The sequence below is a fragment of the Dermacentor silvarum genome, chromosome 8, assembly GCF_013339745.2.
Source record: "Dermacentor silvarum isolate Dsil-2018 chromosome 8, BIME_Dsil_1.4, whole genome shotgun sequence".
NCBI lineage: Eukaryota > Metazoa > Arthropoda > Arachnida > Ixodida > Ixodidae > Dermacentor > Dermacentor silvarum.
Genome location: NC_051161.1, coordinates 97,366,138 through 97,378,624, shown reverse-complemented (window position 1 = coordinate 97,378,624; position 12,487 = coordinate 97,366,138). Strand labels below are relative to the sequence as shown.

General features: G+C 44.9%; 2 protein-coding genes across 2 annotated transcripts in view; both read left to right on the top strand.

The window, feature by feature from the left end:
- LOC119462306 (ATP-binding cassette sub-family C member 2-like) overlaps window positions 1–12,487 on the top strand; it is a 246,582-nt gene that overhangs the window by 61,404 nt on the left and 172,691 nt on the right. The window lies entirely within an intron of this gene.
- Window positions 1–12,487, top strand: part of LOC119462766 (uncharacterized) — a 43,504-nt gene that overhangs the window by 12,858 nt on the left and 18,159 nt on the right. The window contains exons 4-5 of the mRNA XM_037724034.2: window positions 4,895–5,105; window positions 5,882–6,192. Of these exons, the coding sequence (XP_037579962.2) occupies window positions 5,956–6,192 (237 nt within the window). The 5' untranslated portion in view covers window positions 4,895–5,105; window positions 5,882–5,955. The remainder of the gene's footprint in view (window positions 1–4,894; window positions 5,106–5,881; window positions 6,193–12,487) is intronic.

The window sequence follows — 12,487 nt, the reverse complement described above, 5'->3', positions numbered from 1 at the left end:
AATCAAGGAGGCGTATTCAATTTTAGAGCTTACTAAGGTGGTGTAAGCCATAAGCTTGGTCTCCGGCTTAGCCGGGTGCAAATTGCGCCTTATAAAGCCAAGTGGTCTGGATGCTTTACTAACGATTGCGCTATATGAGTGTTCCATAACAGACCAGATGACATACGAACACCCCGATATTTTATTGTGGATACAGAGGCTACGGGCACGTTGTTTAATATGTAATAACGTAACGCAGGTTTAGCTGTAGTCTCGAATCTGATAGCTTTTGTTTTATTAATGTTAATTTCTATTTGCCCCTTATTGTACCATATATAGAGATTGTCTAGGTCAGACTGAAGGTAACAGGTATCCTCAGGGTTATTAATTTGTCGCGAGATCACGCACTCGTCAGCAAACAGTCTGACTATGCAACACATACCATTACTAATATCGTTATTATAAACTAAAAACAATATAGACCTGAGCATGGAACCCTGCGGTACTCCAGATTTGACGTTTATTAACGGAGACGAATGGTCGTTAAAGAAAACGGATTGTAACTGGTTAGTAAAAAAGTTGGTAATCCACTTAATTATTCTCGCATTTATATTAAGATCTGTCAATTTATGAATAAGCCGCAAGTGAGAAACCTTGTCAAAAGCCTTGGTGAAGTCTACAAATATCACATCAATTTCATGCAAAAAATGAATAGAATGGTACAAATCATTAATAAATTCAAACAGTTACGTTTCGCAAGATCGATCATGTAAAAGTCCATGCTGAATGATAAAGAAAAAGCTATGTTCTGTAACAAACTTCATTGCAGCAGATAAATTATGTGTTAGGGAAGTTTTCAACACGTGCTGGTTAAAGAAATTGGTCTGTAATGTGATGATTTTGACGAGTCACCTCAATTAAATAAGGGAATTACGCGAGCTTCTTTCCAATCGTTTGGGACGCATACCGTGTCGATAGATTGCTGAAAGAGTGTGGCTAAAATGTGACATAATGCAGGTTTGGACATTTCAAGACGTGTAGGGCAGATGCCATCAGGACGAGGAGCCGAGTTAATTGGAAGACGATCGATACAGTACGGTACTCCTTCAGGATTGATAATAATGTCATGCATTCTGGAAAGTAAAATAGGGGCCTGAATTCTACTAGGTACATAAGCCTAATCCGTGAAAATTGATGTAAAAAAAGTCACAGGCCTGCGCGGCACACGCAGCACAGTCACAGCGTCAGCTGGTGGAGCGGCTCAAGAGTAGCTCCAATTTGAGCACCACGCACAACAGGGTCTTCACGGCAGTCTGTTCACCTCGCCTGAACTGTCCGCCGGGCGTAGACGGCGAGCTGCGGCTTGTAATGCTCTCTGTACAGCAGTCTGCTAAGCCCGATCAAGCCCTACAACTGCAACTTACATGTAGGGCACGCGGCGTTTACAGGCACATTAGCTAGATGACGCCACCATACTGGTGGAGGCTCGGCAGCTCGGGAACGCGGTGATCGCGCGCCTCGTCTGAATCGCATATCGTCGTCTGCGCCTGCGCGCGCTGCGTTTGCAGGCACCTTACCTAGATGGTGCCACCATACTAGCGGAGGCTCGGGTGGTCTGCCCCTGCGCGCTTGTCTTATAGAGTTTTACCGCTGGTCGATAGGAAGCGCTTGCGTGGCTCAGTGGTTGAGTATCTGGCTCCCACGAAGTGGGAGCGGGTTCGATAACGGCGGGAAACGCGTATTTTTTTTTTCGCATTTCCGGCAATACCGGTTACGCGCGTCATACGCCGCCGCCAGCGGCGTCGTCATCGCGAACCGAAACGGATATTGGAATGAGTCCATAACAGCTTACGCTCTAAAAACTAGTTTAATTCAATAGGGTCATGTGCCGGAGAAAGAATGTTGCCATCCTTGGATAACGATACCATCGAGTTCGATGCGTAATTTGGGTTAAGAACTCTCCATTTTTTTCTGTCATTACGAAGCATGTTTGAAATGTCGTGTTGAAAATGTTATCGTTGGCTGTTGTTATTACGGTTCTGCATAAGTGCGCATGTGCTCGCGATATCACCTCTAATATTCCACAGATGCTGATAGATTTGCTCTGGAATACCAAACGTTTCTTTTTGTTAAGACAACATTCCGCACCCGTCGTAAACCAAGCGCTTTGCGTGCAGGCTGTTACTCTGACTTTTGAACTGTGCTTTTCTTAGTGTGTGATCAGCTTGTCAAGAGGAAGTACCCAGTTCGCGTTTACGTCGCAAATATGGAATGACTGCAAAAAAGTCGACAGGAAAGGCGGAAAGGTCACTGACAAGCCCGTCCAGACTCACGTGGGAGTAATCAAATATTACTTTCTTTCTATTTTCACGTTTTTTCAGAGCACCTGCGAATTCACAATGCAAGATATTGTGGTCGCTGAGGCCATCTAAAACATTTGCCGAAACATTACTTGGTTGTGCAGTTAGTATGAGGCCTAAAGGTAAATCGCCACGAGTGGGAACAGAAACCACTTAATGCTAATCGAACGACGAGAGCACGTCTAAAAAATATGAATATTGACGTTTCACTTTCACGTTTCCTTCACTTTTCCAATGTTCTCATTTTCTTGTGCCATCCAGGGGTCTGCATGAATGCCACGCCACTCAATATGAGGATAGTTGAAATCACAGGCAAAAAATACCTGTGATGTCGGGTACTTGTTTTCAACAGCACCTAAAGACTCGTTTAGGTAATTCGGAAATTCGTGGGATGAATCTGGTGGACAATAGCAGACCCCAATCGCACAGGTAGAACGTGTGGGCAGACAAAGAGCAACCCATAAAATTTCAAGGCAGGAATCAGTTTCAATAACACAAGCTTCCAAACTAGATTTCACTGCGATTACCAGCCCACCACCTCTCGATTGAATGCTATCTTTTCTAAATAATGATAACTCACGAGACAAGAACAATTCGTGTCGAGTGACAACCAGGATTCGGTGCCTATAAGGATGTATACGAAACAGGATTCAGCATAATAACGGAAGGGATCTTGCTTAAGAAATAAACTGCAGAAGTTTGACACAACAATTCACAGATACGCAATACAGCGTTCATTTTTACATCATTGGATTCCCGTGGCAACCTGACGCTTCGAGAGGGCAGTTACTTCGTTAGTGGTATTGTCAAAGACATTAATCGTGTTGTCTAGTAGAAGCTTGTCAAACAGAAGTTCGAATATTTCACTGGGAAAGGTTCGGAACGTTCGGAATGAGCGAAATCTAGGAGCATCTTCTTAATGCATTGCATCCTCAGTGAAAATCCTCTTCAGTCCGCATGCGAGACGATTCTAACTTCTTTAGTTTAAATAGGGTCCCATGGTCTTGTGACCTTGGGACCCTCTTCTGCATATCCTTCTTGTTGTTCTCCTACTTTGAAAAAATAAATAAATGCTCGATCATTATGAAAAAAAGGCATTTTTCAGTATGTTTGCTTTTTCTTTGAAATTGAGGAATTTCACAATTATCGGCCGAGTATGGTCTAGTCTTTTCTGTCCTATTCTACGCGCACGTTCAATTAACCAGCTGCAATTCCTCAATTTTTACAAACGAACTCAGTAAGAAGCCCTTCCATTTCCTGCCGTGTCTCCGATTCTGGATGAACGATTCCTTTAAAGATGAGGTTATTTCGGCGCAATATGTTATTGAGGTCGTCTACCACCAAGCTTGAGTGTTGCGATTGTTTCAATTCTATGCTTTCCACTTTGTTCTTTGTATTATTAAGCATCTGAATTACCTCTTCAGGGGCAGAGGCTCCTTATAATTTGGAAAGACATCTCTTTAGTTCACTCACGTTTGTTTGGCCGTCTTTTACTTTCCCTAGCATGTCTTTCTGAATTTTTTTTATTGGATGCTGCCATATCCTTCACAATGGTTACGAGTGGGCCTACCTTGTCCGGGCCGGGACTCATTTCAACGTCCCCCGCACGTAGTAGCAGATCCGCTACGCAAACCAACACAAGAGTTAGCCGGCCTGCCATGCAGAATTTAGCAGATACGGTGGCCGGACGCAACCACACCAGGGTAGGCGTTCGCCTTACTCTGCCGCTACAAGCGAAACAACCTACACGGACACGATACGTAAAAAAGTCTATACCCATTACCAGCATACAGTTGGGATTTGCGGCCGAAGAAATGCAGTATGGAAGTTTTGTAGGTAAGGCACGCTCACCTAGAAGGTGACAACACAGGCTTGGTTAGAGACAAGCAACTGGCTGGAAATCTGGAAGTTTCGTCATGTTTTCTTATAGTCGATGGCAGGGCGCTGCGTTTGGTGATGAGTGCGCTTGCACTTTGGTGGTGCGCAAGGTAGTAACCTCGATGCCCACTTGGCGGGAGATAAGATCCGCGTACAGTGGTATATGTCACTGCAGCATATGTCACTGCGGCAAATTACACCCGAGTTGGGTCGCCAACAGATGCATTATCTCGGGCAGCTTACGGAATTGTGATATCAACTTTATTGCTAAATTGAGGTGTTGTAAACTTCACGATTAGGTTTTTTTTTGCACTTTCAAAACATAAAAAATGATGGCATAAATTGAAAGTCACCTTGCTCGAGGTACTAGACTTTAATATTTTTCTTTCAATTCAATATGCAATATAAAAACCGGTGCAGTGGTAACCGAGAGAAATTATTTCACTGGTCCATTGTATTTAGATGAGAGCACCTGAGTTAAAGCTTCCTACCTAATTGCGAAGATTACATATACGTGTAAAATCTTCCATAATTTAACAGAAAAGGCGACATATGTTAGGTAGCATCAGTATCTTTTTTTGTGCCTCAAGAATGCGAAGATTCGTAGAAATTTGTGTGTTTGATTCCATGTTAGATGTCTTGGCTCTTATTTTATTCCATAACTCTAATTTTTCCAGGGCTTTCTGAATGTCTGCGTGGCGTACTTCAAGTACTCTGGAATATGCGCAGGGCTTGCCCTAATTTGCTTCGCGGTGAGTGGAGTGTTCATAGCCTGCCAGCTCTTCTGCATCAAGGAATGGTCGACACTCAAAATAAGCAAAACCATCGACAACCGCACCTCTAGCCGAATCATTCTCCAGAGGCTAGCAATCTACTGCCTTGGAGATGGTAAATAACTTGGTTTCATTGAACACAATTCATGTTTACAAATGTTGCACTCGTGGTAAAATTTTATTTCTTCAAAAGAGTTCCATTAGAAATATGTTCCAAGAAATTGATTGAATATGAACACCAGCGGCAAGTTGGTTTGACAATTGTTCAATAATATGCAATTTCGAAAAAGAAGATGCGTCATACATCCCTTCCGAAATTTAAAGTAGCACAGATAAGCAGTTAGCATGCAAGGGCTTACCTGAGCGTACCATCACCACTACTTTATAGTGGTGATGGCTCATGATCGCTAAGACATAATTAGTACTAAAAATAGCATACTACTTATAAAAATCAAGTACGAAGACAACTGAAAAATGCAAAATGGTCTCAAATTGTCCGTGACCCACTAGATCATTCAGATGCAATATATTCGAATAAGCGGGACCACGCATCTAAGCTGAATGCAAAGAGCGGCGCAGTGATGCACGGTCGTGATGTGGTTCGTGATCTATAGCCGCCCAGATCAAAAAACCTTATCGGTCATCTCCGGTCATTGGGGATCGTCACAGACTATCGGTGTTTGCCCCATTGGGCGATGAATGCCACAAAGAAGTTGCATGGTCATTGTTCGGGTCGGTCTCCTAACTGCTGTACAAGAGGGGTCGTTCTGGGTTGCAGCACTGGCCGATAGACACTCGTGGTACTGCGGGCGGTCGGTATGTTTGTCAGTGCGATTCAGATATTTAAATGAGATGCCAGCAGTGACGTTATTCCTTTATTATGTTTTTCAGTACTGTGCAAGCTTGCCGCCGGCATTCTCTTAGCACGAGCAGCATGGCGTTGGTCCACCCGCCTTCACATCAACATGCTGGAGAGGATTGTAAGGAGTCCTCTTTCTTTTTTCGACGCGACACCTCGTGGGAGGATTCTGAACCGTTTCACAGTTGACCTGGAAACTAACGATGTCCGCATCTTCGTGGCTTACAAGCAGCTACTCCAAAACCTCTTCTGCATCCTCGGAAGACAGGCTGTTATTGGATTCCAGGCACCCGTCGTCTTTGGCCTTGCTTGTGTCACTGAGATTTTTCTGCTGATTATGATGGTGCGTACAGCGTGTTTCTTACGCTAATTCACTATGCTAAGTAATACTTGTGCACTTACCACTACTCGACGTGAATTTGCGAAAGCATCGCAACAGAGTGACGAAATGCATGACATTGTTTGCAACTGCAAAACTTTGCATTCGCCTGACATTTGCACAAAACATCTACCAGAATCCATAGAGGTTACTCAGAGAAAAAAGATGGAGTACAGAAATAAGTTCTTCGGATTCAGTTTTTCATAAAATGCTTCAATCCCTTTTGATGGCGTACCCTCTAGCGATTCCGCTAAGCAGAAGACTAGCCACTTGATAAAACAAGGGCCAATTACTCGAAAACTTGTTGTCTTCTAAGAATAACAATGAATTCTCGGAAAATTCGAATGAATTCGAAGATTCCCTGAAAGTCCACAGAAGCTACGATGTAAAGCCGCCCGAATTCGTCGCGCAATTATTTTCTATGCGAATTTTCCTATGATGAGATAACCCGAGCCACTGCTTCAAGTGCCATAGGCTAGCGTCATCACCATTTAGGAAGATGGGCAATCTACTCTTTCAGAATCAGGGCTTCGCATTAGAACAGCACGTAACGATGCAGCCCTGAAATGACGAACTTCTTAGCTGCAAACAAAAATGTCCCATAAGCAAGGGTAGTCATATATTTGATTTTTCGCATATTTTTGTGGCCCCTTGTGGAATGCGCTAGTTCGAGTAATCATAGCTAAATTATATTGTCCAATTCTATAGTTGCTGGCTTTCTCATTGGGTTGTGCAAAAGACCTGCCTAACCTTTGTGAAAGCATCTAATGGGCCCTACTTCATGGCTCATAGAAAGAACAACTTGCTTTTGTTTTATTTAGGACAACAGTACCAAAGATTTTTGAGCCAGAGGTATGTGCCCTGTTTGTGCTGAAGGTTAAAAGATAACTTGCAGGACCGAGCACCAATTATATAACCAACTGCGTCAATTTAACAACAGTGTCTGTTTTCTCCGAATGGTGGCGGAATTAATGAAATATTTGCTAAACATTTTGTACATCTTCAGCACGGCTCAAGGATTTTATCTTCGTCTTGTTGTCGTCAGACCACAGTAACGTCTACTTCGACTTGGCGTACCGCCTACAAGCTGTTTACAAACACTGTTCACACAATGCAATAGTAACAAAGTAAACACAGACCCTAGAATACAAAGCATAACTTCTTTAAAATCGACACCTAATATCTTATGCAGGCTGCTCGAGTATCTGTTTTTCGATTTCTTGCTTCAGTCGTTGGCAAGTCATTGGAATGGATGTATCACTTCAGTAGTAGCACTGGAAAGAAGCTGCTTAAGTTTGCCTGGGTTGTTTTTACACTTGGCACATAATCTGTTGTACGCATAAAAATTCACGCAGAAACTCCACTGGAGTTGTCTAAGTATGCACAACCATTGTGCCACTTTCTCATCTCCACGCAGCGCGGTCTCATTATGAATCGTATCAAAGTTGATCGAACCAGCATGACCACTTCTCAAGCTTTATAGGTCGCTATCAACTTGATCGGACTACATCCGAGCCTTATCAATCTTCATCGGTTGTTATCGCCCGTATCGGCCTCGATCGGAGCCTTAACAACCATTATCGGACGTTAGGAACCTGCGAAAGTGTATGTCAAGCGAAGCTGTTGCAAAACCACCACTATACAACTGCTGATGCAATGCTTTATTGATGGTTCCGATGCTTGTTTTGAGCTTGTTCTTTATTGAAACGTATGCGGTTCTGTGTGTTGTATGAGTGATTTCAATAAATGTATGCACTGTCCGCTTCAGCCTTGCGGGGGTGTGAGCCATTGCTAACATAGATAGGTATGAGCGAATGCAATCGCCCTACTGGACGGACGGACATGTGTCCTCGTTTGGTAGGCATGGAAATGCTTATGCATTTAAAAATAAAGATGTATTCTATTGACAAAATTTAAATAAAAGTATATACTTTCCTACTCATATTAACACTTCCTGCACATTTACATCTAAAAGTATGGTGCGTTGCAGCTGCCGCGGTTTGTTTCTCTTAGGTTTATTCTCTACGCAAGCAACGTCGTAATTTCTTCCTATGCGTCACTTCAGTATCGGGATTAAGGCTCAATAATTGGTTGTGCAGTCGATGAGAGTGTAGGCCATAGCTGCAGTTAACAGCTGTTTTTTCTGAACAAGCGATCCGCATGACTTGGGTGGCAAGCTGGATGATGCAGCTTTTGATAAAACACGTCCCTCACCAGTTCGGCTTTTCCTGCTTGCCACCGCTTATCGCTGGTGACACCATCTTAAAAAAAATAGCTACGCCTTACTTTGGAACCAAGCGCCTCAATCTATAAAAAACATATTTCCCAAATATAACTTAATGAAAACAGTGGCGATCGCTGAGAAATCGCTAGGAGTCTGTCTTGTGTTAAAATATTCGCAATCTCAAGGGCATTACAGCAATTTTTTTGTATCACATCCGGTTATCAGCTGCTCATTTAGCTTATCTTTTTTATATTGTTCTATGGATTGCTCTGACTAAAATACTTATACATACCTGAGTAGAGCTGCATTGATCAGACTGGGAGTATCTGCACGATTTATTTTACAGCGAGAGCTGTTATGGGCTCATTCCAATAGCCGTTTTGGTTGGCGATGGTGTCCGCCGCCGGTGTCCGTGGCAGCTATCGCCAGGAATAAGAAAAAAAATTGTGACCCATTCCACTTTGTGAAGGTGGATGGCCAGCGATGCTGTATAGGTGGTATATCTAAATGTACAACACAGCTGGTAGTTTGGTACCTTGTTCAGCCTCAATATTAGCCGGGCCTGCGGATGGTTCTTCATGCTTGTCGCTATTGAAACCGGCAGTATGAACTTTAGAGATGCGTAAATGTTTTGTTGTTGTTTATTTTTTCACGCAAGTTACTATTGCTTTCTGGTCGCTATGGTAGACGGCCATGGGTTTGGTGATGACGATGGACTGGTTCTTAACGAAGGTTAAGTCCAAACACGAGCGCCTCGTGGTCGTTGGCGTCTTGGGATAGGTGTGGCACTGTAGCCCTAACCGTTCAAGCATAAACGAGGGCAGCCAATTGCCCGCGTCCACGTCCAGGCTGAAGTCGCCAACTATGAGGACTGGGGCGGTATTCTGTAAGAGTCTACCTAGTGGACTGTCCATTTCGGCGGCCGTTGATTCGCTGCTGCTTGACGTGCAGGAAGGAGACTGGCTGGCACCTTCCTGCACATCAAGCAGCAGCGAATCAACGGCCGCCAAAATGGAGAGTCCACTAGGTAGACTCTTACAGAATACCGCCTCTGGAGTTTGATCGTCGTCGGCTGGATCTAGCAGCCATCCAAAGGGCTCGTTCACAAAGTCCTTGCGAAACCTCGTGACGTCCTCCTCGCCGGGAAAGCACGGAGTCAATACGTCCACCGCTTTGTGCCATCGCTCTTCCCAACGTATCCCACTGATTTCAGAGAAGTCGTTGTAGTACCACAGCCAATCGCAAACACTACAACTCTATCCGAAAATATGGTCAAGAAAGCCCCTCTTGAACCTCACGTAGGCGCCAGGTCCAACCCTCGCTCGCCTTCGTTGCGGCCAGCTTCGGCGGCTCTGCGCCGTCTCTGTGCCGCATCACGGGCCCGTTTTTCTTCTCAGGACGGCGAGTCGGCGGCACGACGCCGATGATCCCATTCACGCGGCTGCTCTCGACTTCCTCCCGCGTAAAATTGCTGTCTTTCGGGCGTACGAACCACTCGCGTCCGTCCCATGGCGAAGGCGGAGCTAAAGTGAGACCGCAACTTCATCTGCTTGAACGTATGACATTGCACGTATGCGTGCGTGTGCTATACGTGGAAACACATTAGAGAAAATGTGGAGTGGAGCCAGCTGTGGAAGTAGACGATGACGACGAACGCGCGACCAGTGGCACGAGCGCGTTGGCGCGGTTGCGCTGAGGGGCGCAAACCAGCTGTCGAAGAAGACGACGAAGCTCGAGCGGACATGCTCTAGCCACACACAGCTGTAAAAACCCAGTTCCTGCCATGATCGAAACCGGGCACTCTGCGTGAAAGTCAACTACTCTATCACAGCGCCACGCCAGCGCTTGCTAGATTCCGCGAAGACATACTCACACACGCATCCTATTGCGCCCGAGGAGTCACGCGATGTGAGATGCGTGCCGCGTAGCGTCGACGCGTGCACACTTTGCATTCCAGTTGCATATTATTGTACCAGGGGGCACGCCATGTAGCAGTTGCATAGGTAGTGGTATAACGGAGATAGCAAAGCTTTGAGGAAAAAAAAGCAAGATTAAAAAGATGTATACAAAATGCTAGAATGAAACACAGGTATAGCATACCTGATCAAGTCAAGCAGGCTAGGTGACTATTTCTCACCATCCCGTTTCCATGGGGATGCGAATAAATCATCATCGTCATCATCAGCAGCGGCAGGGGCAGCAGCATCGTAAGTGACACGTGCGCCGCGCAGTCTCGATCTATTTTACCACCGTGGTCTCGATGCCTGTGTTTACTCTTCAGTACAGATTATGGTGCCTCCTCGAAAGGTACGAGCTGCTACTGATAAAGCGAATCGTAGACTTACGCCCACGGCTGCAAGCAGGCAACATCGGGCTTAACAGACCGCTGTGCAGAGCTGAATACAAGCCGCAGCTCGCCGTCGACGCCGGGCGGACAGTTTAATTCGTTCTCGTGAAAACGACGGAAATAGACTACGCCGCGAAGACCCTCCAGTGCGTGCTGCCGAAAATGGAGCTGCTCTGGAGCCCTCCTCGAGCTTACGCTGTAGTTGTGCTGCGCAGGCAGCACAGCTACAGCGACTCTTTTTTTTTGCGATGAGACGGTTGGGTTCGTTAAGCTGCCAGAACGTGAAATTATTTCAGCAAATATAAATTTTTACTGCGTAAAGCAAACAGATTCCTCAGGGCAAGGTTTTGTACTGTGGCAGATATCTGGTGTTTAATCTCCACCCTGCATAAGCAGCGAGATTTGGGCAAATATCTTCCTTTCTCTCCTTTCTGGAAGTAGTTTGCAGCTTGGAGCTGCCCGCAAAGCAGCTCTAATGCAGTTGTAGATAAAACCGACCCGGTTATGCCGGATGTGAGCAAAGGTCGTTTTATCTGTTATGCTGTGTTCATCTTGTAGGCAATCATACTCGGGGGGGGGGGGGGGAGATGAACTGCCTAGATATTTCGGCGTACGCGTTCATATAATTTTCCTTCGCATCAGCTGCAGAAAACAGCGCCTTCTTTCTTCGTCCATCTGGACAACTCTGTACCATCGCATGCAAGATTGTGTTCTGGGTGCTCTGTTTTATACTGGTGATCAGGCAAGAAACAAAGACAGCATATACCGTTGCGTCTACTAACAGTATTTCTCGTGTCCTCCAAATTATTCATTCCTAACACAAAAATTTGCTGAAACATCTACGTTAGGTTTTACGCAACCTTATCTTTAATGAAATAAGTTTAGTCTCGGGTCATTGTAAAAACAAAACGACAGAGTTCATCTCACAATGATTTTCGATGGTAAAGCGAATAGCAACCGAGCGATGTAGCAACAGATCATCTTCCAGAAGTCACAATTCTTTAGCACGTGTAGTGGTAATTCGGAGACTTGAGTTGCTGCAGCTTTATAGCACGTACTTCGATGTGATCCCACTTTGCTATTGCACTCGCTTACCAAGCTCGCCCACGATCATGAAGGCATGACGATGACTGTATGACTTCGACGCAGTGGAGACGCAATAATGAAGAAGGAATTGTATTGATCGAAAAACAAAGGCTTATAATGATGACGGCCTGACGGCAATTAGTTGTTGATTCTTAAATTATGACAATGATATAATGACGACAACGGGACGACGATGACATTAGGACAAGGAGATGACCATTGTATAATGAGGATGGCGTGACGGCAAATGTAGAAGATAACCGGATTAAGAAGCGTGAATGACAATGAGGGCACGATCCGGACGGCACGAGGAAGACGATATGAAGGAGATGGCATGAGAACGGTTGCGTAATCACAACTGAATTACAACAGCACGTTAATGATAAAAAGATCAACAAGAATTGACGCCGATGGATCAACGATGGTTGTTTGCGGACGACGGCATGTGGACAATGGGATGGCGATACGGAAGTGATGACAATGACATGACGACAACGGTATACCGACGATGCCATGACGAATATAAGACGTTCAAGTTACAATGATGACGATGGAACGACTGCCAGCAATCCCGATTAGGTTACGGGACAGCGGCATGAAAA